This window comes from Trichogramma pretiosum, unplaced genomic scaffold (genome assembly GCF_000599845.2).
Source record: "Trichogramma pretiosum strain Unisexual culture from Peru unplaced genomic scaffold, Tpre_2.0 scaffold74, whole genome shotgun sequence".
Lineage (NCBI taxonomy): Eukaryota > Metazoa > Arthropoda > Insecta > Hymenoptera > Trichogrammatidae > Trichogramma > Trichogramma pretiosum.
Genome location: NW_019641708.1, coordinates 120699 through 148680, shown reverse-complemented (window position 1 = coordinate 148680; position 27982 = coordinate 120699). Strand labels below are relative to the sequence as shown.

Below are 27982 nucleotides of genomic sequence, written 5' to 3'. Positions count from 1 at the left end.
TTTCGTTCTAATATCGTATTATATGGTTTATTAAATAATCAGTTCGTGTAACGCACATACGATTCTTCGAAGCTCCCACACGCGCTATTAATACATCCGAAGACCTATTTTTTTTTCTGGAATAATGTATTACAATGATTGAGAGTCTGGAAATGCCGTTTAATCACATAAACATTGATAATATAACACTAGGATGGGGCAAAGCGAGCAGTGAGAACGATAGAGAGAATTGCGCTCTCTTCTTTTGCAGGTATAAATTTACTTTTTGTGGATGAGTTTTCAGGATCGTTAAAAATTCAACACTTCTCATTTTACCCCGGCTTATCTTTGACTAAATTTATGGTAACTTTTTTTTATTAAGAGTTCGCTCTATCTGGAAGAAAACAATCGAACACATTTGTCTTATGGTATTGGAAATGAATAAAAAAATAAATAGTAAAACAAACATTAGATTCAATCCATTTGTAAGTCGTAAAAACTAAATTGATCGAACTGAAAAATACATTTTTTCGACTTAAATTTTCATTAATCAAGTACACGTGAGCACTTTGCAACATGTATTGCCTTATTCAGTTCGATAAATAAGTTTATTTGTACAATAACATAATATATATTTGAAAAAAATTAACAAGGTATAATTGTACGGGCGAATTAAAATCATCAATTCTTTAAATGCAAGTTAATAATCCGTAACATCCACGAAATCATTCCTCAAGAATGACCCCTCGCACCGGCATTCTGTATAATAAGTACCATGTTACATAGTACTTTGCCTATTTTCCAATGTACCTTGAATTTCTATCATCTACGAACACGATACATTTTAGCATTGGAAGTTGTGTTTTTCGCTTACTGCTTATTGCGCTGTAATAATAACTATATGGTCAAAATGAGTCTGATATGAGATAGTCAAGCTCTACGTGATTACATTTCTAAATCTGATTTCTTTATATAAGTCGCAAGTAGAGATATGTTTTTTTTTTGTTTTGTTTTTTGTTTTTCGTTTTGTTTTACGAGTGTCGCTGCTACGAAGATGACAATGACATTAACATTTTTCTTTTCTAGCACTGTGTGTTGGAAATGTTGTATCATGGAAGCTATGTTGCGGTACAAAACTTTTGGCATTGAGTAACAGTCTTTTGAGTTAACGAGAGATGTCTTTTATCTAAGTTTTTTTTTTGTCCTTCTATTTTGACGATCTAATTTTTATGTCAAATTATTCTTGCAGTATAAAATTGCATTACAAATACATCTTTCAACTGTAATTGCCTTAAATTCGCTATTATATTATTAGCCCTTTTTAACGTGTTGGTCACATTTATTTCATTCAATGTAGACTATTAAAACGATGTTACAATAAATGCGTGCATTTGTTTATGAGTAAGCTGAAAAATAGCTTAATTTTTGTTTGTTTGAAATCGGCTGACAATTGGTTCCTTGTTTTATGCTTATCTCAAATTTAGTATACATGTATAAAGTTATACAACGATTCTTCTTTTTTTTGTCAGGCTTCTCATTGTGATATATGTATAACGATATGAGTTCTTAATCATTAAAAATCCTTTTTAGATAAATTTTGAGTAAAAAGTTCATAGAAAATGTGTGATCTCGGTAAAATCGTATTTAAATTTTTCATTCTCAATGAAACTAGCTTATTATATTGAGAGTCAGCGAAGTGTTAATCTTTTAGAGGAAGTTGTAAAATTTTCCTTTAAAAATATCGCTATCTAAACTACCAAGAGTAAATTTTATTGTAAAAATTATCCACCGAAAAAAACAACGAAAAAGGAAATTTTGAACGAGTTTCGTCATGAATTACATCCTGGCGAGAATATGCATTGTATTGTCACGATTAATTGACCGTCTAGCACATTTTAAAATGTTCACCGAATGAGAAACGGTATGATTTTACGGTATAATTTGTACAACAAAATTTTCTCGTTGCGTACATTAGTTGAAACGTTGGCGTTATGACGCCGACCCTAGGGGTAAAAATTGTCCCTCGAAATTTTTCATCGTTTAATATAATCGTGTTTTGCGTTCGATACGAAATCGAACTCAATAAGACGTTTCATTAATTAAAAATCGTCCATCGGTACTCAATAATTCATCTTCGCGGCGAAACGTTTGGTAAGAATCGTGCCCTTCGACAAATAACAATTGTTTCTCGATTCGATTTGTTGAACTGTTGTACAATATTATCAAAATGCTTCATAATTAATAATTTATCGGGAGACATATCGTAACATTGATATCAGTATTCTGAGTTTATACCAAAACAACTATGGATCAATTCGAAGGCATTTATTGTTCTTCGCTTCTCGACCGTTCCATATTTATTGCCATTTAAATTGTTTCTTGTCTTTCTCGTTCACCCAATTTTAATTCGGTATTTTGTGCAGTTTTCTCTCGACAATCGTGTACGACTACATCGCGCATCGTCGTAAATCGGCAACGAGATTCGCGTCGACGTTTCAAAACCTTTTTGATTAAATCATTCCCGTTTTACAATACAAGTATTTCCAGAATACGTTCTCGCATAAATTTGCTTAAATTTTCGTACGCCATTCGCGCGGTATGTTTCGTGAAAACGAATTGACTCGATTAAACGCGACACCAATTATCGGCAATACAATTATATATATATTTCAATGAATCGCGGAGAAATGACCCAATATATCGATATTATACACAACAACTATGTACAATTGTACATATTACAGCTCGCACATAATTTATACATTTTATATACTCGTCGACGCCGCCGAGGAAGAAATGATATTTACAGGCAAAAAATTACGACTAATTAATGCAATATCTATACCTCTTTTACTCCTGGAAAGCAACTTCGTTTGTATCGATTCCGTCTCAACTGTATATCTATAAATCAAATTTGAATTATACACTCACCGATTGTATGTATCGGAAGTAGCAATCGAGCTCGAGCGGGTTATCAATTCGTTTTCAGAAAATCTCGCGGAACGCGGAGTTACGTTAAAAATTTTCTCTCAGTTTTCCTATATTTAACTTTACGTTGACGATATGGATTACAATGCATATGGTTTAATCATGATTAATGATGCATAGCCGAGAACGTTGCACTTTGGGTGCAGCGGTACAACGGACGAACACGAGATATATATATATATAATAATAATAATATAATTATATAATTATGTAAGAATAACGACGCGAAATGTATAACGACGATGGGGAGAAGGGGGGGAAGGCGCTTATCGATTGACCCAACGCTTGAGTGCCTCGGACCACTCGGTCTCGCTCTCGTCGCACTTTTCGCCCTCGGCCTCCTCCCTCTCGCCCGGATTCTGCTGCTGCTGCTGTTGCTGCTCCTGATGGTGATTGTTGAGCTGCTGCTGCTGATGATGATGAACGTTGTTCTGATTCTGTTGATTCAGATGATACTGCTGCACCTGATTGCGATGCTGCTGCATCTGATTCTGCACCTGATTCTGATGGTTCAGCTGGTTCTGATGGAACTGGTTCTGCTGCTGCTGCTGCTGGTGCAGCTGATTCTGATGATTATTGTGCTGCTGTTGCTGCTGTTGGGCGCTCAGCATGGCGTTCCTGGCGCGTATCTCGGCGAGAAAGTCGTTCTCCTGCTGGTAGCGACGTTGGAGCTCGTCGCGCCAACTGCCACCGCCGCCGAGCACGCCGTTGTCCTCGACGACGTCTTCTCCGACGCCCATACCCATTTCGAAATCTACAAGAAGATACCGCTCCGCGTTAGATTGAGCTAAAATTTTACTGGTCAATTCGAGCTAATATTTTTGCGTGTACGCTTGTAAATTTTTCATTTTATTTATTTTCCACGAATTATCATCGATTCAATTTAAAACATAGTCTATACTATTCTCGATTAACGATAAAGATTCGAAAAAAATTGTTCAAAGTTGCTGGGTATGCTTGTAATTTAGAATCAGCAGAAATTTTAAAACTCCCATCGTTCATACTTACATCGATCGATGTCACACATAGTTAAACAGGTGTTAATGTTTTGAATAACTATTCTAATTCTCTTTTAATTATCTCAATTAGGCTATTTAAACGATCGATTCTAATTATAATGAGATCGTACACTAACTATATAAACATTCTATGTATTGTAAAGTTTACCGTAACTTTGAGATTAAATTTGAAATTTGAAATTTGAAATCGATGATCTAAATTTTAGACTTGATTATTTTATTAATAAGCTGTAAAAAATTTAATTTCAAAGCGAAAATTTCATTCTTAGAATTTTTTTTTAGTTATCCTTTTTCTACCTATAGTATCTTTTTTTTGTGAAAAACTATCAATTTTGGAAACTGTAATAGAATTATATAGTTGTTCCATAGAAAGCGATTGAAAAATTCATAGCATAATAAACTCAAATCAACACTAAAACATTGTAAAGTGCACAATATAATTACTATAAATAATATCTTAGTTTTTATGAATGTAACATTTTCATATTGGAAAAAATCAAAAATGATGACAATGTTGATGTTGATTATATGATTATAATGAATTATTCAAGTGAATGAAACGTGTCGCAAATTATTAATTTTTTTTTCAACAAACTAATAAGCTATATTGGAATACTCATACCGAAACAATTATTTCATAACTGCAATTAAAAAGTCGTTCGTTATCTGATCGTACGAAGTTGACAGAAGCTGATTTTGAATAAAAAAAAACTTACCTAGAGGTTTTCTGATGTTAAGACGTCCTGAGTTAAGAGATTGGTCCTCCTCGTCTGAGTCTGCAAGGTACCAGTAGGAAACATTCATAGTGGGTGCAATACGCGTAGTCCACGACATGATTTTTGCTCACTCATACATATTTTTTTCTTTTAATAATTCAATGATGATTTTTCTCATCGATAGCAGAGTAAGAAAAGTATAAGTTAATGCTCAGCTAATTAAAAGTTGTAGCAGATCTATTTCTCTGCAAAATTACCTATACTTTTCATTATGCATCGAATCGAATCAATATTGTGCTATTTTCATTTGAAATGTAAACATTTCAATCACTAAAGTTTATTTATTTTTAATTGATATATTAATTTTTGAAAAAATAGTGCCGTGGTTAATGTAAAACGTAAGGATTTAAATCTATGTGCTATGTAAATGAGTGATTTTAACGAGTCTCGTGACATAATGATTCAATTTTATTTTTCACAGAACGAAAAAATATGCGAAATTTCATGAAGAATGAAATCGTACAGCCACAAGCCTCTGCAAATCACTTTGATTTTTGGTTAACGCTGAACAGGTGATGAATGTTTTAGAATGAATCATGAATTTTAATGAGTAAACAAATATTTGATATTATTCAGTTACGGCGACAAGAGATGACCGTATTGAAAAAAAAATAAATCTAATAATGATTTTTTTTTATAAAATTCAGATCCCATGAAACTGCTATTTAAAAATTGTTAGAATAATGATGTTCCAACGCTGTTAAAAATGAATGAATGTCCAAACTAAATGAACTCGAATTCAATGCCGTGAAAGAAATGAAATTGTCAACGGATTTTCTTTATCGTGTGCAACGTGAATCGAGATTTTCTCGCATGCGTGACTGAAAGGGTTGGCGATAAAAAAGGGTCATTAAAACATTCATTTATCTCACCTGTTACTCGCGTATGCCTCTGTGCAAATCAAAAACCACGACAATTATAAAAACTTAAACTCTTCTACAGCTTATTGGTAAAAGTAGTTTTGATTCTGTGTATGTAAATAAAATTTGTCATGCCATTGTCTGAATGAAATCCCTTAAAATTAACATCTTGATTTTTCTATAATTTCAGGTAAAAATTCATTTTGAAACTACTCACTAATTTTTTTTTTTAATACTTAGTTTCTACTTGCAAGTGTTTGATTAAAGAGTAAACAAAATTTCGTCGCAAAGTCAACCTCCATACTCTCATCCGTTCATTCATTAATATTCATGGTCTATTTTTCAAGTATTTTTCAGCTAAAATTTTAAAATAGTCGATTATAATAATTAAAAACGAAAGGTAGAGTGAGAAAGTTCAGACTTGAAGCTCCGAATGTCTCGTAAGCGAAAGATATATATTTTTATGTGTTGGTAACGTGTAGAAGTGTGAAAAAATTGCATTCAAGTGATCGACTAAATGCAAAATAAATGAACTTTTTCAACTGGCCAAACGTACCTGAATTTAATTCTCTCACGAGCGAAGACATGGCGTTTGTGACGTTATCAGCGGCTATGAGGAGATCATTCCTCAGAGATCTACCTAAAGTATTGTTGGCACTGTTGTTGCCACTCCCAGGCAAGCTGTTTGTTGTTCTGAAGGCTGACCTAATGTTTGAAACATCTCTTTTTGTAGCACAGTACAATATCATGATTACGATTGAAAATTTCATTTATTGGTGAATTCATTTTTATCGTTTCAAATCAGCGAAATCAATTTTTCTGATTCGATTTTGATATTTTCTTGGCTTTTTAATTACTAAAAAATGTTATCAATCTACATTACGTACAAATAAGAAAATTGGTTTACTCTACTATACTATTCGAATAATTAGCTGAAAAGCAAGCTACGTTGCATTGATGTCGTGAAACGAGTGCACAATACAAATTTACATGGAAAAGGTTTGGGAAAGTATAATTTTCATATAAAAGCCATGCAGCAATAAAAATAAATCACTGTTTTATTCAATCGATTTTCTAATTACAAAAAAACTGCAAAATATTAAAATAAATAATTAATCTCTATTCTCAGTTTCTATATAATTTTACGAGTAACAAATATTTATTTTTACAAAAATAACAAGGAGGCATTGAAAGACGGAATGTTGATATTGCTATGGTTTTTTAAATGATAATTATAAATATTTTTAATTACGTTCGACTTAATACTATGATAATTTATTCAATTACTTGCACATTCTTCATAAAATAAGTTCTCGGAACAAATGTACCAACATAACAATAAGTATTCTGTACGATAAAGGTACTTAACCATTTTAAACATATGAGCAGTACTATAATAATTTATCATGAAGACTTTATAGTAGCCATTAAAAAGCACATTTTTTAGTTGCTATTACAATAGTAGAAAAATGTAAAATTCGTTATTTTATGGGAACTTGGAATTTTTATACTATTTACGTAAGGTTTTGTTTAAATATAATAAACTCGCAGTATCTCTCCCATGATTATGTTTAATTTACTAACAAAAACTAGAAAACTAGAATTATTATAATTCAAGAAAACATAACTAGCTTCTATTGGTAAATAATCCTTCGTATGTCAAGTGCTGTTTTTACGAGTGCTATAACTATGAATGGATAAATCAATTTTTAAATAACGATAACAAAAATGATGTTTTTAAGAAATAGTGCATCGATTAATGATTTGTACTCTTTTTCATGAAGCACCTTTACACTTAATTTTATAGTAATTGACCCAATGATAAATTATTAATCATTATACATGCAAAATAAAACAATAACAATATATTATATAGATTAACGAATAATAACTATTTTGATACTTAAATTGGCAATGTTTTTTAAATTGTTTGCACGATACTCTCATAAGTAATAGCCAGATGAAAAAATATTGAACATTGAATTTCGTTTCGAATACAAAATGAATCAATGATCTAATTCATGTGTATAAATTATACAAAGCAATGCAAAACTAATCGATAACACAATTAAATACAACAGATGTACAATAATTATAGTAATGGAATGCTATTCTACTAATTGAGAGCTAGTTTTGCAGCAGGCGCTAAGTGATTGTATGCTTATTTTAATCAATATAAAATAATACCTCATTCAAATCTTAAAATTTTTAAAAAGTTCTAGCCTCGATTAATACAACTATAGACTTTTGATTGGAACGTCAACTGATTGATTAGCAACATTTACAAATAAGGCAAAATTCATTCGCATGCTATTCCATTTTTTCTTGTCCAAGACGACCTACCTTACGTTGCCGCCGACGTTCGACAAGCTGTCGGGGGTCGCGCTCGACATGGACATATTGTTGACGGTCTGACTGACGGAGGTCGGCGGCACGGGGCTCTGATAGCTACGGGTCATCTGTTGCTGTTGCTGCTGCTGATGCGTCGTCATGCCACCGAGCGGTCCGCCCGGGGTCGGAGGCGCCGACCTGCTGCCGGGTGTGCCGGTGTTATTCGGCCCGCCGACGATGCCCACATTGCCCGGCGGCAGCGGCGGCGACTTCGCGCTGCGCGGAGAACTATTCGGAGTCGAGCGCGGCGACGGCGGATGTATCTACGAGTAGTAAGAGTAGTGAAACTTACGTTCGTGGAAACTTCATCCAAATAGGATTTTATTTGTTCATTACTTTCAATAGCCTCATTAATCCCTCGAGCTGGCCCATGAGCTGCCTTCTGGAGTCTTGAAGCGTGACCAGATAATTTTCCAACTCGGCCTTTTTCTGTCGCAAACCTAGAAGCTCCGACATGAGCGCTGGATTTTCCGAACCTGCAGCTTCAATTTCTTGTTGTCTCCTATAGTTACAAGTAATGACTTATAGCTTCCAAAATATTTTGATTGCCAGATAAAAAAGCAGTGTATAATTGTGTGGATGGAGAATATAGTTTTGAAGAATTCATGTAGTTTTAATGATTTCATTTCTAAATTCATCGTGAAAATGGTGTTATGAAAATTCGTAAGTAGTCTAATTGGTTCGGTAGAAAATGTAATCTGTTAATGTTCCTTCGATGGAGAATGTTTTAGTGATGTTATATGAGGTCTAGTTTTGCTGTTATATATTTTTTAGCGCAACCAAAGCGACAATAAGCCAGAACTGAAAGACCCTTCGATAGAAAAAATCATGCGTGACACTAGGATGGTCCAGTAGGATGACGATGAGGTTTCAGGCTCGATTTTAAGGAAATAACGACACAGGTCTACCTTAACCTTGCTATTTCTCGCATTATTTCTTTATTTTTCGCCTCTAATTGAGATATGAGCTCCCGCTGCGCCCTGGAAGCTTCGAGAGATGCCAGATTCGCGTCAGACGGTGCGCGGCTCTGTGGATCGAATATACGACGATGTTATTAGTGACTTGGTTTTGTGAAAAAATTAATTCAATAGTATGTAGTGCACTCACCGATTGGTCGCTTTGTGATAGTCTGGACGAGGCTCGAGGCTGTCGAAAAATAATGTGAGTTTTATATAAATATTCAATAAAATATTTCCCTTCGTATTTTTTTTACAAAAGATTTTGTAAATTCAAGTAGAAATTCAGAGCTCACCACAGTTCTCGCTTCCTGAGACAAACGTTGTGCATACATTGCGATTAATTTGTGTTCGTCGTCAAGTCTTGTACTATCCATGCTGTTGAGAAAAAAAACAACATTATTGCAGATATTGATAGGTAAATAATAATATAGGCGATTCGAAATTCGTACCTTCTCAAAGTTGATCGACTATCTAGCGAACCGGAATCGAAAGGTCCCATGTATCCCTGATCGGGGAACCCGTTGTGAGATGGCAGAGGAGACGGAGGTCTACGGTTTTGAGAGAAGTAAAATGTTAATGTACTGAAAATTTAGCATATTGGCGGATGTTTGCATCATCGAGTAGTAACTTACACAATATGCGACAAGTCCAAAGTTTTTTCCGGCTGCTCAGGAAATTTCGGAATCGAATTCTTTCCCTTATCCGGCACGCATCGGAAGCTTTTTCTCAGCGAGTGGCCTATTTGCTTGCTCGGAGATTTCTGTTTGAAACAATTTTTTCATTTCATCGCGTATTCGTCGACAAATTTCGATTCAACCGCGAAGCTGTACTTACGAAACTGCTGTACTCTCTGGTCTCGTGTTCGTTCGTGTGCGAGCCGGAGACTTTACCTCGCCAGAAGCAGTCCTGGCAGAGCTGATAGGAGTGGCATTTCTGACACCTGTACCGGAAGCCCGTGAAGTTTTCCTTGTGGCAGGCGTCGCAGGCTATCGGATGGGTGACCGACTCGACCGTCGCTAATCTGTGGTACAGCGGCAGCCAGATGAGACAGTGCGGACCGGGCTCGGACATGAGTGTGTCCAAAAAGTCGTTCACCGTTACTTTGGCGTTCTGTTGGTAAAATAACGTTAGAAAATCGACGATCGAAAAAAAGACGTTTCGAAGACGAAACGCATATAAAAAATGCTACTTGCCGGTGGAAATATGAGAGTGGCCAAACCGTCGGAGTAGCCGAACGACGGAGACTCGTAGAGGGCAGCGGGCAGGGCCAAAACTTCTTGCAGGTAATCGGCGAATCTCCAATGGATCATGTGCCCGTTGCTGTCTGAGATTTGCGAGAAAATATCTGAAATAAAAATGGAAGATTAGTACAAAGTTATTCGCACGCATTGAGTTTTGTAAGAGGCCGACGACTCACATCGGAATTTGTCCATGAGTTTACCAGCGCATAAGGTCGCCAAGGCGACTTTGACCGAGAATACTGTGATCTTGCTGTTCTCGCTGAGGATGAGTTGTAAATAACCAATAAGGTTTAAAAAAATCGTTTAAATACTTGAATAGGTAGCATTACTCCTTACCCATTCGTGTAGGCGGCCAAGAGCCAATTCATGAGAAGAGCGGTCGTGGCGTCGACTCTGACCTGCAGCGAGATCGGCACTCGCTTGTTCAGCGCGTGGAACAGGGACGAGAGAAGGGTCTCGAGCCGCGATACGCTCAGCGTGCTCGATGGTTCCAGCGTGTTCAGGCTGTTCTCGCGGAAAGCCTCGATCACGTTCCAGATGTCCACGTTGTGCACTGCGAACGATTCGAAACAAAAGTAAGAATTTAGTATTTAGGCTATCCTACAACAGGCGCTGCAAGCAGAAAATAGAACTATGCCCTGATATTGGATGCTCATAGAGCACACAAAAAGGTGAATATTCACCAAGCAAGAGACTTCTGGGTCTCTTCGATTGACCTCCTCATAGGTTCAACGATGAAATTGAGAAATTTATTTATTCCTCCAAAAGCCACTCGTTACTCTGAAATAATAAGTAAACATAGGTTTTTTGGTAAAAAAAGCTGTGAAAAATTAAAATTTGTATGTTAGAAGTCAATACGTTTACTCTAAACTCATTTAATATAAAAAAGTTACTAAAAGTCCTAAAATAACTATGTTTGTATATATCAATTTGTTTTAGAATGAATAATTTTCTTTCTGATACCAAAACATAACTCCCATAAAAACGTTATTACTGAATCTCTATCAGAATACCAAAATTTCCACTAAAGCAAGAAATCAAATGAATAAAGTCTTTTTTTTTCATACAAATATCATGAAACCATATCTGAAACGAAACTTTGGTAAAATTTTTTACTTTATTATACTTGAATAAGTAAATACCCTTCATCTGCTTGGTCATAATAAAACATCAAGTAGTATGTTCATATGTATGTAAGCAGTCTATTCTAACTTATAAGCCAAAGTCGAGTTGCACATATTACTTATACATATTATAAGTAGTGTTATAAAACATTAAACTGAATTACCTGAATGAAATTGGTGGACATCAGTGTTGTCAGTTCAATCAAACAATTACCAAAGTAGATCTTGAAATGTATTTTGGTAATCAACTGACTAAGATACACAACTCATTAATGATAATTATAAGTTATAACTTCATCACTGTTTAACTGGTCTGGAAAAGCACACAGTGAGACATATAGAAACAATAAATGAACTCTTCATAAAGGCTTGAATTGCCATATCACATTTTAATTGCATGAACAATACACATAACCCAGTCGCTCAAGTGACATCTTGTACACATTTGTTCCACTCATCATTTATCGCCTCACAAATGCACATGAAAATCATTTTTTCAAAACAAATACTTACTAAGTAATGACTAGATGTCACAGTGACAGCCGAATGCTTTCTGGATGACTAGATATTTCTATGTAAATATCCAAACAGGTTAAGTACTAGCTTCTCAGCATATGATGACAGCTCTGTAGTACTAAAACTGTCTGCATGTTTACATAGAGATTTATACACTAAGCATTTGGTTGTCACTGTGACAGGGATGTGATATCTAGTTATTACTTAGTAAATATTTGTTTTAAAAAAATTATTTTTATGTGCATTTGTGAGGTGATAAGTGATGAGTGGAAGAATTTGTTCCACTCATACAACAAACAAATGTGTACAAGATTTCACTTGAGCGACTGGGTTATGTGTAGTGTTCATGTAATTAAAATGTGATATGGCAATTCAAGCCTTTATGAAGAGTTCATTTATTGTTTCTTTGTGTCTCAATGTGTGCTTTTCCAGACCAGTTAAACAATGTTGAAGTTATTACTTATATTATCATTAATGCGTTGTGTATCTTAGTCAGTTGATTACCAAAATACATTTCAAGATCTACTTTAGTAATTGTTTGATTGAACTGACAACACTGATGTCCACCAATTTCATTCAGGTAATTCAGTTTAATGTTTTATAACACTACTTATAATATGTATAAGTAATACGTGCAACTCGACTTTGGCTTATAAGTTAGAATAGACTGCTTACAAACATATGAACAATGTATGTAAATGAACGTAAAATTTTCCGCTCTTTTCAAATCTGCAATAAAAAATGGGGGTCACCAAACGAAAAATCAATTTTGGTTCGCTGTAGCTTAGAGGTTATGTTCAAGGTCAAATCCAAGGTCACCATTGGTTTTCTCGTCGAAAAATACGTCGAAAATGTTGTTTTCAAATTTTTTTGGGGATTAAAGGACACTTTAGTATAGTTAAGCTTGAAATCGCGATTCTCTTTTTCAACTTCGTTAATGATTATATTGTAATTTGGCTGTAGATTTAACTCCGAGACACCTATAAGCTCGTTAGGGGGCTTGAAAGATAGGTCTTCAGATGCTTTCAATCATCAGTAGTATTTGGAAAAATGTTTCAGTATTTTGTGAATGTTCTCATAATAAAAAGCGTGTAATCATTAGACGGATGAAAGAAAAAAAAATACGAAAAAATTTAATATTTAAAATGCCGCTATACGGAGCTAGGATGCAATATTCTGGTCGAAACTTGAGTCATTTTTTAGCTTATTACACACGAAAGAATACCCCGAAGTTTAGGAAAAATTGGTGTTTCTCCGAGTGAACTTCAGCTATTAGAAAACTAGAAAAATTTCGATTTTTTTCTATTTTTTAGCAATATTCAAACGGCTCTACAGCAGTTAATTTTGAAGCAATCAAAATTTTGAAAAAAGCAAATTGAAGGTCTTTTTAAGACCTTTAATTTGACGGGTTCGAAGTTTTATTTGCTTGAAAATTGACGGCTACAGAGCCATTTGAATATCGCTGTAAAGAAGCGGTAAAAATTAATTTAAATCGAATTTAAAAACCTTCAAGCGACTGGCGACACGGGTTATCTCAATTTATATGAGCTAAAATTTTGCACAGACTATTTTTTTGGTACATAGATCACTTTTCCGTTTGGTCCGGGCGAAATGAAAAAATTTTTTTTTTTTTGCTTCCAGTCTAATGAACATACTACTTGATGTTTTATTATGACTAAGCAGATGAAGGGTACTTACCTATTCAAGTATAAGAAAGTAGAAAATTCCACCAAAGTTGCGTTTCAGATATGGTTTCATGATATTTGTATGAGAAAAAAGGCTTTATTCATCTGATTTCTTGCTTTAGTAGAAATTTTGGTATTCTGAAAGAGATTCAGTAATAACGTTTTTATGAGAGTTATGTTTTGGTATCAGAAAGAAAATTATTCGTTTTAAGACAAATTGATATATACAAACATAGTTATTTTAGGACTTTTAGTAACTTTTTTCATATTTATTGAGTTTAGAGTAAACGTATTGACTTCTAACATACAAATTTCAATTTTGCACGGTTTTTTTTACTAAAAAACCTATGTTTACTTATTATTTCAGAGTGACGAGTGGCTTTTGGAGGAATAAATAAATATCTTAAGTTCATCGTTGAACCTATGAGGAGGTCAATCGAAGAGACCCAGAAATCTCTTGCTTAGTGAATATGCACCTTTGTGCGCTCTATGAGTATACAATATCAGGGCATAGATTAATTTTTGGGCTGCTACACTTGGTGTGGAATAGCCTATTTAAAATCGACGCATAGGCGCATTTCAGCGATCGACTTACGATTGACTTTCTTCTGAATGAAACGCAGCTTGCAGGCAGTGCGATAAGACGAGAACCTGATGCTGTCGAAGTTCTGCTGTCGCATCTCCTGGAGCAGTTGCAATCGGCTCGTTTCGCCGCCGCTGCTGCTGTTGCCACCAATGCTTCCACCGGTAACGCTGCTGCTGCAGCTACCACCGGTTGATCCACCGCCACCGCCTCCGCCGTCATCGGCCATGATTCGATGTGCTTATGTATCACTTACTTCTACGCTATGTCACCACTGCTACTGCTGCTGTTATTACTGTTCTGTAATCAAGAGTATCGAATTTATTTGGTATTGTATGTGTTGCGTCGCTAGCATATGATATATATCAGAGTATCGTGTAATGTATGCGATTTGCAAATGTAAACTCAGCGTCCGATAGTGTAAGTTGAGCTTTTGCGGTAACTCGACATCGGTATGACTTCGGTTAAAACCGTGAGCGCGCGTATGTCACCGATTTTGACGCGATTTTGGTATGTTATAGGATTATTGGAACTTGGCTGGTAAGCTTGCCACCTCCATAAAAAATGCAACTTTCAACTTAAAATTATGAAATAAATTTTTTCATAATCCTTCTATCTTATATATTAAGCGGTGAAGTCAACAATTCTTTCGAAAATTCTTGCTTTTCCCCAAAATTCTTGCTAAAATTCCGTAAAAAAAAAAAAAAAAAATAGATTGAATCGAAATTTCTTGCTGATTCCAAAAAACTTATCCGCACCCTTTAAAAATTAAGGAGTAGTTTTTTATGGGGTTTTTTCATGATAAAAAACCAACCCTTCCATTTTTCAAAATTTTTTTTGCAGTTTCAGAAAGAGAATTAACTTCTGCATCGATCTATTTTTTTTTTTTTTATGAACCCTTCATTTTTTATCTTTTTTTGACATTTTTCAAAATTGATTCTCTTTTCTAAGAAATATAATTTTTTTTTTGTAATATTATCAATGCCTATGCACTTTCCATTTATTTATTTATTTTTTTTAAATTTTTCAAAAAAATGTTTTTTAATTTTTTTTTAATTTTTAATTTTTTTTTTTATTTTTTTGTAACTTCAATGCCTATGTACTTTTCTATAATTGTATGAGACATGAGACATAGAAAGAAATGAGAAAAAAGACACAATTGTTTTAAGAAATTTCTTATTTATATTTAAAATAAGAAATTACTCGTCAAAATATATTCTCAATCATAATTTCTAAATGGCTCATCATGTAATTGTAATGAACTACGCTACAGAAAAATAAGAAAAAGAATTCAAAAGCAATGAAACTTAACAGAGACGTTGAATATGTATCAAAGAGTGTAAAAAGTCATAAAAGAGAGCGAAATAACTTTCACTATTCAATTTTTTTTAGATTTTAGAATTTTTTTAAAAGTTGATTTGCATGAACTAACGTAAGATCCTTTCAGGTCAGTAAGTCCAGCATACGAGTATAAGATACTTCCAGAAAACATGAATGAATTGAAGAAACACAAGCTCTATGAAGAAATTAAAAATTATAATTAATTAGAATACGAATATATATTCAACATTACTGCTTCTTGGAAGCATGCGTTTGCTACATTTGTTGAGAGTGGTATTGTAGATCCAAAAATCGCATGAGAAAGGTGAAATAGTGCTCTGTGCTTTAACTGCTTGACATTGTTTCAGGTGATAAAATGACTTTTATGAACAGAAGTAGGAAATAGTCTTGCTCTCGCATAGAATATTGGTCAGTTTCATTTCATTTTTAAATATCATTAAATATAAATCAAGAGCATTACTATTTCTCACCTCTGAGCGTAAAGGCCATTTATCAAACTAACACAATGCCAAATAGTCAGAGCACAATGTCTAATGATCAAAACACTATTTCATCTGTCTTAAGCTATTCTTGGAGTGAGTGGTTTGATGAACTATTATGATTATTGTATGTATGATTATTGTATGTATTATGATATTTTAGCTCCAAGAATTGTTTAAGACAGGTGAAATAGTGCTCTTTGCTATGACTCTTTGACATTGTGACAGATTGATAAATGGCCTTTACGCTCAGAGGTAAGAAATAGTAGTGCTCTTGATTTACATTAAATTATACTTATAGATCACATGAAACTGGCCAATATTCTGAGCAAGAGCAAGACTATTTCCTACTTCTGTTCATAAAAGTCATTTTATCATCTGACACAATGTCAAAGAGTCAAAGCACCATGTCGAATGATCAAAACACTATTTCATCTGTCTTGAGCTATTCTTGGAGTGAGTGATTATTGCTAAATGACTGTTAAGCTAGTGGTATTTTATTGGATATACAATGTAACTTTTATGCACAGATATTAGATTTCATATAATGAAATCTATTCATTACATTCAAGTAGAATTGGGTTTATACAGGTGGTAATTCATGCGTTGGATGAGTAGGTGATTAAAATAGATAAAGCACATGTCAAGATGGTTTGGAATGTCGACATGAGTATTATAGTCCTGGAAATTAATATGAAAATAATGAAATTTTCATTTAATTATCTTTGTGTAGGATGTTTCATTATTTTCATATTAATTTCTAGTACTATAATACTCATGTCGACATTTTAAACTTGCAACCTGTTTCATCTATATTAATCACCTACTCATCTAATGCATGAATTACCATTTGCATAAACTCAATTATATTTAAAAATAATTGATAGATTTGTTTATGTGTTGCCTAAAACTTACATTATGTATCAATTAAATTACTACTAGCTTAACAGTCATTTAGGAATAAGCACTCACTCCAAGAATAGTTTCAGATAGATGAAATAGTGCTTTAATTATTTAGCATTGTGCTTGGACTATTCAACCTTGGGTTAAATTCATAATGGTTTTTACGTTCAAAATGAAAGAACATGTATTGCTCTTGATTTCAATCCAGTTATGTTAAAGATCCAATCATGCTTTTCAATGTTCCAATCAAGAACAATACTTATTCTTACCTCTGTCCATAAAAACCATTATCAATCTAACCCAAATTTAAATATAGTCAAAGCACAATGCCAAATAATAAAATAAAAAAGCACTATTTCATCTATCTGAAACTATTCTTGGAGTGAGTTATTATTATGTTAAATGACTGTTAATTTGCTAGTTGTAATTATTATATTATTATTATATTGTAATTATATATGTGATAGATTTATATTCAGGCTATTCAGAAAAAATTATTGAAAATTTTGAAAATTCATGTACGGCGCTACGATGCAATACAAAGCCCGATCTTTTTTTCCACTTATTTTTGACATCAAAATACATAACCTCAAATTTTTTCAAATTTTTTTCAGACAGAACTCTGGCGGTTATAGCCGAAAAACGCCCTTTTTTTACGAAAATAATTTTTTTAGGGCGATATGAAGCTTTAAAATATCTGGAAAAATTTTTTTCTTGTTTTTTAGGTCAAAGTACATTATCTTGAATTTTTTCAAATTTTTTAATTGAAGGCGATAGCATCTATGTCTAAAAAACGCTATTTTTATGAAAAACGGTTCCTGGAACCCAGAGGTTCCGGTAAAAAAATTTGAAAAAATTTTTTTCGAATTCCTTGTCAAATTTTAATAAATTTTGACCGTCGCAAATTTTCGATTGGAGCTTCCTAGCTCATTCTATAATATAACAAAGATTCGAGCCAAATTCTGAAGACGATCATCATAATTACATTATTTTTCAAATTTCTTACAAAGGGTTTTCGTTAATTTTAGTAATTTATCATACATTGTTAAAGTAGCCTGCAAATCTAACTAAATTATAATTGATATAATGAACCAATCTTTCATCTTTAAGGAGTGTACTTTGTTCGGTTGCGTGGGATACGTGAGCAGAGAATATAGATCAAATAGGGGGTCGGATCCGTAGGATTTTGCGAAGCCAGTTTTGAGCAGTAGTTCTATCCCCCATCAGGCAGGCGGCGTTGCGATCACTGTAGGCGCGCATTTAAATGCCCAGCGACAAGGCCGAGCATTTTATCCACAATGCGTGTTCATTTTTATCATGTAAATAATTATTAAGGTGGAATGAATGTAGCAAATGAGTGGGAAAACATTTTCTGTAGTTTAATTAAACCAATTATTAATATCTTATTAATATCGAATCAATAAATAATACTAAAAGTAACAAAAATATTATAAATAAATATTTTGAACAGCTCAAAGAAGTACTTTTATTTAGAATCATTGGCTCAGTTTTACTAGTTTCAAACATGGCTTATCTGTCGAATTGTTAGATTTTCTCTTGAAATTTTTAGTGTCACGGTTATCGCAGGACATCCACTTTAAAAAATAGAATATATGAAGTTTTACGAAATGATCTATAATAAAACTTCTATGATCAAAACACTCTTCGCATATCCAAAATTCACTATATTTATCGAAAATCACGGACTCTATTAGTGATATTAACGTTGCTCGGAGATTATATTCATGCATATGTATATTAAATTCTTGCTGCATAATTGTATACGCCTCGACTATAATATTAAAAAACTCATCGGTCGGAACTTTCAAATTGCCCAATTCTTTTTGAGGAACGTTGTAAGCCTTCCAAAATATTAGAAGATCCTCGTTCGCTTCAAAGTTTTGATTTTCGCGGATCAAAGTCGATCGGCATGATTCGCAGTGAAATTTTATGAGACATTTATGAGCTAAATATCCAGCTACATACTTCATGGAGCACCTCAACAGAGTCGGTTGATCTTGATCGCCTAAATCTGTCTTTGGTGCTTGGCTATCCTCTACTTCTGCGTAAGCGTAGTCGTTAATTAGCCATGCGTTTAATTTTTTATCAACGTAGTCGTCGGTTTCTTTCTGATCGATATTATCTGCGTTTTTCTGCAATTTTATCTCCGACAAAGTAGATAATAAATTTATACAATCGTCCGGTTTACAATTCGCACCAGGAGGAGGAAATAATAAGCTCATAATTGTACCGTGCTGATGGTTATATCTGAACTTCATGGCCGTGGGGTGAGTATTGCAGCCAGATAAATAACGCATAAAAGCGAAATAATTTTCTAACGGGTCCTGGTTTAGTTTCCCCGTGAGAAGATAAAATTGTCCTTCTCTTTTCTTCTCCTCCCATAGACCTAAAATTCCTTGAATCGTTAGAATCAAATTTCTAAAACACGGAGGACTAGGTTTACTAACCACTGCAATATTTTCTAGCCACGGCATAAAATTTCGCAATGAGTTTTCAACAGCAGGATTTTTTTGAGATAAGCCACGTCGATCGGGATTCGCATCGTTTGCATGTCGTGCATTAATGTGATCGAACAATTTGTTCATTGACCATAAAAATGCAGCTGTCGCTTCGCAATGAGGGTGTTTCAAATCACCGCAATGATAGCCTGTAATCATTGCTCGAGACACAGAAGCACTGAAAATTTGAACCGCCAATTTCACGTTCATTTTTTGAAAGTTGTTTGGATTCAAATGTCGATCGCTGAGTTTCGGTGCTGCTCTAGTAAAGGCTTATCTCTTTCCAAATCGCGTAGCTCCTTTATGCATTCCCAAGAAACTTGCTTATCTCCAATCAGAAAGTCATTGTCCATCATGTTGTTTCGCCAACACTTGAACAGGTGAGGGGCGTCAAAATTAAAAAAAATTTTCCGACCAAATTTTGAAATATATGGCCTAGCTTCAGAGATTTCAAGATTTGCGATCAACTTTTGGTTTGCCGTTCCATGATCACAAACCATCATCTTTACTTGTAGGCCAACATGTCCATAATAATTTTTTTTAATATTTCTGTCGATACCGAACCTTTTGAAAATCCGAAAAATATTGCTTGTTTCCAATTGGATTGAAGCCCCGATAACATTATAACTAAAACTTGCGTTGCTATGGCATGTGTACGGCCATATTCTCCTAAATCTTCAAATCCGTCGATGTAATCATCCTTCTCGTTATACTCTAAACAAGATCTGATCGACATCTCATCCCACATCATAACACATTGCTTCTCGTACTGATTCATGGATTTGGATTTTACGGTTAGCAATTTAAATAAATCTTCGTTTGCACCAGGCGCTAAATTTATTTCATTCACCCATTTTTTCATAACCGTTAAACAAGGCAACGCAAATTTAAGTCCATTTCTCATATGCTTGTACAGTTTTGGCGATCTGTAATATAAATCTAATGCGAAATACTTTTCAGTAGCAGACCATTCTAACTTTCTATCTTCATGATTTAATTGCATGTTTAATAAAATCATGAAATTTTTGTTGCAATGTTCAGCTGCTGCTTCAATAATTTCGCATTTTTTAATTTTTCGATTTTTTTCTCGTTTCAAACTACGACGACACATTTGCTGCAATCTTCGGACTTTTTGTTGAAGAAACTGATTTCGAGATTTTAATTTTTTATTAGCTTTTGCTAATGAAAGAATACATTTTTTCGCAGCACAAAGGACTTTTTTTTGCCGTGCAATAGTATGATTTTCGGTGACATTTACGGGCACCTCTTCAGTTTTATCAGCACGATTTATCACTGAATCTGCTTCTATGATAGAATTGTTTCTCTCTATCTCAGAATCGTTTCCCTCTATCATAGAAACGCTCTCTTCTATTACTGAATCTTCTTGCCCTATTGATTGCAGTGACAAATTTTCTACGCTCGGACAATTCTCAGAAAAACCATTATCTATATCTGTATAATACAAATAAATAAATGTAGGAAAAAATAATATGCACGATCGACGAATAATAATTTTAATCGATGATAATTGTAATTAGGTATGTACCTTCTCCGCTTTTATTATTAATTGAAAAGGGTTTAGCTGAGTCTATCAGACCTTTTTTTCCAGCGCCACGGTTAATAAAAGCTGAGTCAGGAAAATGTACCGAACAAACACGTTTGTTAGCAATTATATTTTTGGGTAAGTCGATAAATTCTTGTTTGCCAATCCTTTTACACCAATCTTGAAATCTAAACATATAAAATAATTTGTTCGTGCAATTATCGACGAAATTTATCTTAATTCGCGTGGTTTGTCTTTTCATTGACATGGAATAAAATTTAACTATGCCACAGGAAGAGTAAAAGATTAGACGTAATTGCTACTTTTTTAAACAATTTAATAAAACATCAAAACTTACAGATCACTTTCTTTAGGAAATCGGTGGAATGACAATTCCTTATTTTTCTTTTTATTGTTAGTACATGACTTGTAAGAACAATTTTCATTTGGCATTTTTATACTTTTATTAAACACACTTTATTTACTTGTAAATACGTATATTATAATTATAAGTTGTATAAAACACCGATGAAATACACAAACAGACTGTGCTATCAAATTTTTACATGTGAGTAGCGATACGACAAGACTGTACATGCGTTGATTTGCAAGCAACGACATGCAATTGTTTTTAACCGCCTGCTTGTCATACTCGCAACGAGCATTGATGACTTCAGATATAGCATGTTTATAAAATAATAGCACAGTATAATTATATCATAAAAAATGTGTTTTATTTATTTTCTTTGTTCATTCGACTTAAATAATTATTTACATGATAAAAATGAACATACATTGTGGATAAAATGCTCGGCTTTGTCGCTGGGCATTTAAATGCGCGCCTACAGTGATCGCAACGCCGCCTGCCTGATGGGGGATAGAACTACTGCTCAAAACTGGCTTCGCAAAATCCTACGGATCCGACCTTCTATTTGATCTATATTCTCTGCCGCAGTAATGTGCACCGAGACGAAAAATCGCACGCTAAAACTAAAACTTTATCAAATAATATAAATAAGCTTTTATTAATTAAAAATATTGGTTCAATACTTCTTCAATAGTCAATGCTATTATCTTAACTTTTAATCCGCGCACATAAGTTGCTCAAAACTTGTCTTGAAATTTTGTCCAGGTATCCACTAACATACTTCGGGAACCTCCTCCTTACGTCGACGAGTCGAGTTCGCGTCGAGTCAAAAAAATTAATATTATTCAAATATATTTATTTATTCGTAAATTTAATGATGGAATTTCTTTTTTTTTCAGGAAATATGTTCTAAATATAAAAAATCTTGAAAATCCAATAGAAGTATTCGCTGCTATTGAATACGCTCATTGGGATTATTTAGATAATTATTGTACAAAGGACCCGGAAAAAAATTTGAAATGCAAAATGTATGATTTTGCATTTCAAATGTACAATTTTAACCAATTGTTGGTAAAAAAAATCGAAAAAATCTATGAATTTTCCCGGGAGTGGATATCTTTCAAAGAAAGTGTCCCAACCTGCGGAGCGGTCATTTTCAACCATGACCGTTCCAAGGTTTTGATGGTAGAAAGCTACCGATCCCATATATGGCACTTCCCTAAAGGAAAAATAAATGAGGGCGAAAAGCCCCATGAATGTGCTATGAGGGAAGTGCTGGAGGAAATTGGGATAGACATTAAAGTCTATCTCAAAAGGTCGGTGTTCATCGACTCCTTGAAGGATAAAAGATATACGAGATTGTATATTATCGAAGGAGTCGATGAAAGCAACCTCAAGATTGAGATAAAAACATGTGAGGAGATAAGGGCCGTGCAATGGGTGCCTGTGGACCGTATTAATTGGAACAATAAAGTGATCGCTCACTTGAAGAGGTAATATTTCAGTTATTATTGTGCTAGTTGTTTTTTTTTTTTTTTTTTTTTTATTTCAAAGCAATAACTTTTACTTTGTATATTTTCAGTTCATTTGATAATTGGATGGAAAGTGTCAGGAACAATAGCTCATCTTGGCGTCGTAATTGTACCAAAACACATCAGTGGCCGAAATTTCATAACGCAATGCCATTAGTAGTGACGGCATAGCAAGCAGTGTATTGAAATAAATTTGGGGCAACTATGAAAATGAAATGTACAAAGAATGTATATAAAAATCCTGTTTTTTCCAAACGTATAATAAATTTTTTTATAATTTTGTATAAAAACATTTCTACTTTCATTTATAGATGTATTCATAACCTACATGAATAAGAATACTATTAATTACACGTTAAGTATACCTTTTCGCTTCTCGCACGGAAAATGAACCATTTTTTGTGGAATTCTGGTTTCTGCCCAGGTGAAAATAGTATGTCAGATCTGACTCCAGATCTGGCATCAGATCTGGTATAAGATCTGATAAATGTACGCCAGATCTGATACCAGATCTTGTATTCGATAATCGACATCAGAACTTATATCAGATCTGACATCAGATCTGATGTCAGATCTGATGTCAGATCTGAAGTGACCGTATTGCCTTTAATTAATTAAACAATAACTTTATTAATAATTACAACTTTATAACAAATTTAGTTATATTTTAATAATCACATCGATAATACCTTTAAGAAAAATTCCTACAATATTTAGATTTCTGATAATGTGAATTTAAATTGATTCAACAACTTTGATTATTAAGATTTATTATAAAATTTTAATTATTAATAAACTTATTGTTTAAATAATTGAAGGCATTACAGTCACTTCAGATCTGACATTAGATCTGATGTCAGATCTGATATGAGTTCTGATGTCGATTATCGAATACAAGATCTGGTATCAGATCTGATGTCAGATCTGTGTATATTTGTCAGATCTTATACCAGATCTGATGCCAGATCTGGAGTCAGATCTTACATACTATTTTCACCTGGGTGTGAAAGCTATGGCAACTTAGCAAAAAAGTTCACAATACTTTCAAGGGTTTCATTCCTGAAAAATCTAAGTAGAATTGCCATCTTATTTCGACTAATGACACACAAAATTTTCGTGAAATAAAATACACTAAAACTTCGATTATTTGAAATCCCAAATACGGGCTGTAATTTCGAATTAACGAAGTTCAAATTAACGAAGTAAAAGAGAGTACCAAATTAAATAATTTTCGAATCATAGAAAAACGCCAATATTTTCATTTATTTAATATGCAAACACAATTTTAATTAAAATAAGAAGTCAATTGAGATTGAACAAACAGCGTTAACAAGCGACAAAGGAAAATTTCAGCTCGCTACTTACCCGAGGGTTATTCAACAAATATCAGTCACGATACCGAGATAAATTCACGTGTATACAATACCCTCGCGGGACGGCAGTATTCAAAACCCTATCAATCATGAGCGATACCACCGCGACAAACTCGTACGTGTGTGTGTGTGTGTGTGTGTGTGTGTGTGTGTGTGTGTGTGCGCACGTGTGTGGGTGGCCGCGCGCGAACGAAATTATCCACGCAAAAATGTAACGTTACATACGTACACATACATTAAAGTTCGTCCAGCGAGTGCCACGGAAGGTGTGCAGCACGTATACATACATACATACATACAGAGAGGCGTCTGGTGCATTTATATAGCTATAATAATAACATGCGCAAGTTGAATCAATACAATAAGTAGGCAGGGTGGGGAAGAGGAGTAAGGCGGGCGACGGGCAGAGGTGAGCTTGCGCGGCAAGAAACGCGTGTGCCTCTGCTGCGCCTATATCATCGGCAGAACCGTTTTCTGCACGTTTTCTCGGCCTATACGTAGTATGTACATATATATTGTCTTTTAACTTTCTATAATACCCGCGAGCCGCGCACGTAATCTGGCACTTTCTCATTCGGCGGGGGCGACATTCCTAGTTTTCTCTCTCTCTCTCTCTCTCTTATACTCACTGATAACAATTGCCTCTCGCGCCGTATCTATAATGCACGAGACACATTCGTTACCGGCTTATTTCAATGAAAGTAAAGTAAAAAGAAGCTTGCAAAGATAATTTTCAGCTTAAATTTTATCTAACGATTTGTATTATTTAAAAAATTTTGCTATTGCGCCCAGTGAATTTTTGTAACGTTGCCACAACAGAAACACACGAGCGTTCTCTGTAATTCATTACGAAAGAATGCTCTTATGTAAATGACGGTTAATGAAGCTTCGTAATTAAGACAGGTGGCTCTCATTTAAATTAAATATCCCTCGAGCCATATGCGAGAGAGAGAATTTCCGAGAGTGGTCTCGTATGAACTCGTGCATTTTTTCATCGCGTTTACTTTGTAAGATCAAAAAAAAAAAAAAAAAAAGAATGNAAAAAAAAAAAAAAAAAAATGAATGGAGGTACATTGCGTGCCAATTAATCGTGAAATGAATTATAATTCACCAACGAGTTGAAGATATAATAATGTTGCAAGCATCTTTCGCATCGTATAGAAATTAATTTCTAAAAACGACACAACTCCTCGAGATTGGAATTGCAAATGAGCGTGGTTGGCACTTTTGTCTCTCGACACGTCGTCGTCGCGCGCACAAAAGTTTTCGTCGCGCATTAAATTCTCAAGATCTTCCAAAGCGCTATTTTTATACTTCGATCAATTGTTCAATTATATTGGCCCTCTTGCACGCGCGCCCATCTCCCGCCGAGTAGATATATGCATAAACGTGAATAAAATTATACACGAAATGCAAAACGAGTTTATTTTTAAAGAAGAGCCAGAGATGTGTTAATTTATCGACGATCCATCAAGTTGTTCGTATAATCAAGTTTCTCGCTATACAGAAATTCGCCTTGCATGGCAAAATGTGCATCTATCGGCGCGCGCAGGAAGTAAGCTCGCGCGCGCCGAGAGCTTCCGATTCCGAAATCGCAATTGAAAAGTAATTTCGCGCAGTTGCGCGTGTAGATGTAAGCAGTAAGATACGTATGTGTGTGTGTGTGTGTGTGTGTGTGTGTGTGTGCACGAGGCATTTAATGCCGCACACACGGTGGGCTAATTAGACGCATCGTTGCGTTCAATTTGGCTCGGGCCTCCCTCTCTCTCTCTCTCTCTTTATATATCTTGAAAGGCAGAGATATTACTATAATGTAAACGAGTCGTAATAACGTGTACAAACGTCATTAAACGCGGCTGTATATTGGCTTTTTTAAAAGCACACACATTGGCGCGGGACGACTGCGTCGTGTATGCGTAAACAAAATTAAATCACGTCTATATACGCGCGCGACACACGCTTGTATAAAAAAAAAAAAGTTTGTTTATACGTATTATATAGGCAGGAAGCAACCTGTGAGATTAATTCTAAAGAGTGTCGTGACGGATTTTTATTATACACGCACGGAGTAGATTTAAATTACTCTTTTTTAGCGAGCTGCTTCGTTATGGCGTACATAAAAGTCGTCGTTGCACCGGCATATATATATGAGCTTTTTTTCTCAACTCGTGTGTGCTTGTGTGTGTATTTATGCGTGCGTCGCGAAGCGGCCGAGCGAAAAACAGTAATTTTCTACATGCATCTATCGAACGAGCTACGTACACACGAGAAAGGGGTCGAACGGCAAAAAAATGAAAATAAAAAAACAACGGGAGAAAGAGAGAGAGAGAGAGAGAGAATATGCGAGAAGGATTTCGGAGAGTTGAAGTTGAGTGAACTCCGAGAGATCGAAATCGATATATGTATATATATAACAGGCATCGTGTGCGTCAATGATAAGAAGAGGCCGTGCGTGCGTACACACACTCACACACGTACATACAGAACTATGCCATTACACACGACGACGGCGACACTGGCCGAAGTCGTAAAGCGTAAACTCAGCTGTATTGTATATCGACGCAGCATTCGGAGCATAAACACACACACACATACATACACACACACACACGAGGCGCAAATGCAAGAGATATCACGTTCGTAATACTATTACTGTCAACGATATATGCAATAACTATAATACTCACCAAGACGAGTCTCGATCGACAGACGTATGTACGATTGGTTCGTGCGTTGGACATGCAGCAGATGTATACAAATGATAATCAGCCACCACAAGAATTCACACGAACGCACACTGGCACACGCACTCGTTCACAGGTGTATTATCGCATGTATATACGATGATGAAAACACCGTCGATGACGATGGGAGCCTTCCCCGTATGCTTGCGTGCGTGTGTATGTGTGTGTGTCGATGATATACAGGCCTGCTGGCTGGCCTCCCCCGCGAGCACTGCACCGCACCGCACTTCGCACACTCCGCGACTCGAGCTCGCGATATATACCGCAGCAGCAGCAGCAGCTCGTTCGCGCACACGTCGTCGCTAATCGTTCGAAGGCACTTGCATAATAACGTTACAAACGTATACCACGATACACACAATAGTATAACGAGCTAGCTGCAGAAGCTCAGCTCTCTCAGGCGCGCGCGAGGCGGTAAACAGATGTGTGTGTGTGTGTATACTGCTCGGCCTCGGTCGGTAGTCACTACTTCACAGTTCACTGTTGCTGCTACTGCTGCCACCACCACCGCCGCCGTATTTATATTATATCTACACACGAGAGTCGGTAGTATTCGTTTACTATAACAGATGTACTGAGACGAGTATATAAGTAATAAGGACCGCTATTACGGAGCGACGCGACGATGATCGTGAGGCGGTGCCGCAGCCATAACTGAACTCCGTATTATACCTACAGCTCTGCGGCCTGATGCGGCTGCTGCTGCTGCTGCTGCTGCTGCTGCGCCTCTTCATGATGTATATATCCAAACTACTTGTCGTCGGCCGCGCGCCTGCGACGCCTGCCGCCTGCCCGACACACACGCAAACTCACAGCGGCAGCTTTACTTATAATATGTTTGTCATCTCTTTCTCGTAGTAGTAGTAGTAGTAGTACGTACGTACGTACGTAGTTTTCGCACTTTGCTATAAGATTTATGAATAAATAAAATTGCTACGGATACATTGCGTATCCCCCCGGAGACGCGATTTTTACTATGCCGTCGTTGGGTGAATATCGTTCGATATCTCCAGCGCGATTAACTCGATCGAAATTACTTCGAAGCTCGACAAAATCACAG

The 27982-nt window shown here is 35.2% G+C and overlaps 1 protein-coding gene across 8 annotated transcripts; it reads right to left on the bottom strand.

Moving 5' to 3' along the window:
- Nucleotides 1–5: 5 nt before the first annotated feature.
- Nucleotides 6–27559, bottom strand: LOC106659640 (dystrobrevin beta). Of its 8 annotated transcripts, XM_023463115.1 has the most exons (17): nt 26866–27559; nt 14134–14421; nt 10550–10766; nt 10390–10472; nt 10166–10317; nt 9807–10082; nt 9605–9732; nt 9422–9520; nt 9266–9347; nt 9121–9159; nt 8922–9040; nt 8350–8515; nt 7966–8276; nt 6179–6327; nt 5635–5653; nt 4703–4762; nt 3642–3721 (listed from the first exon to the last, which is right to left on the bottom strand). In XM_023463115.1, the coding sequence occupies exons 2-16, from the start codon at nt 14348–14350 to the stop codon at nt 4735–4737; spliced, it is 2085 nt and encodes a 694-aa protein (XP_023318883.1). In that variant the 5' UTR covers nt 14351–14421; nt 26866–27559; the 3' UTR covers nt 3642–3721; nt 4703–4734. The 8 variants fall into 8 exon arrangements, with proteins under 8 accessions (XP_023318879.1, XP_023318881.1, XP_023318880.1 ...); XM_023463111.1 differs by lacking the exon at nt 5635–5653 and having other exon boundaries at nt 6–3721; XM_023463113.1 differs by lacking the exon at nt 5635–5653 and having other exon boundaries at nt 6–3721; nt 8928–9040.
- Nucleotides 27560–27982: the final 423 nt, after the last annotated feature.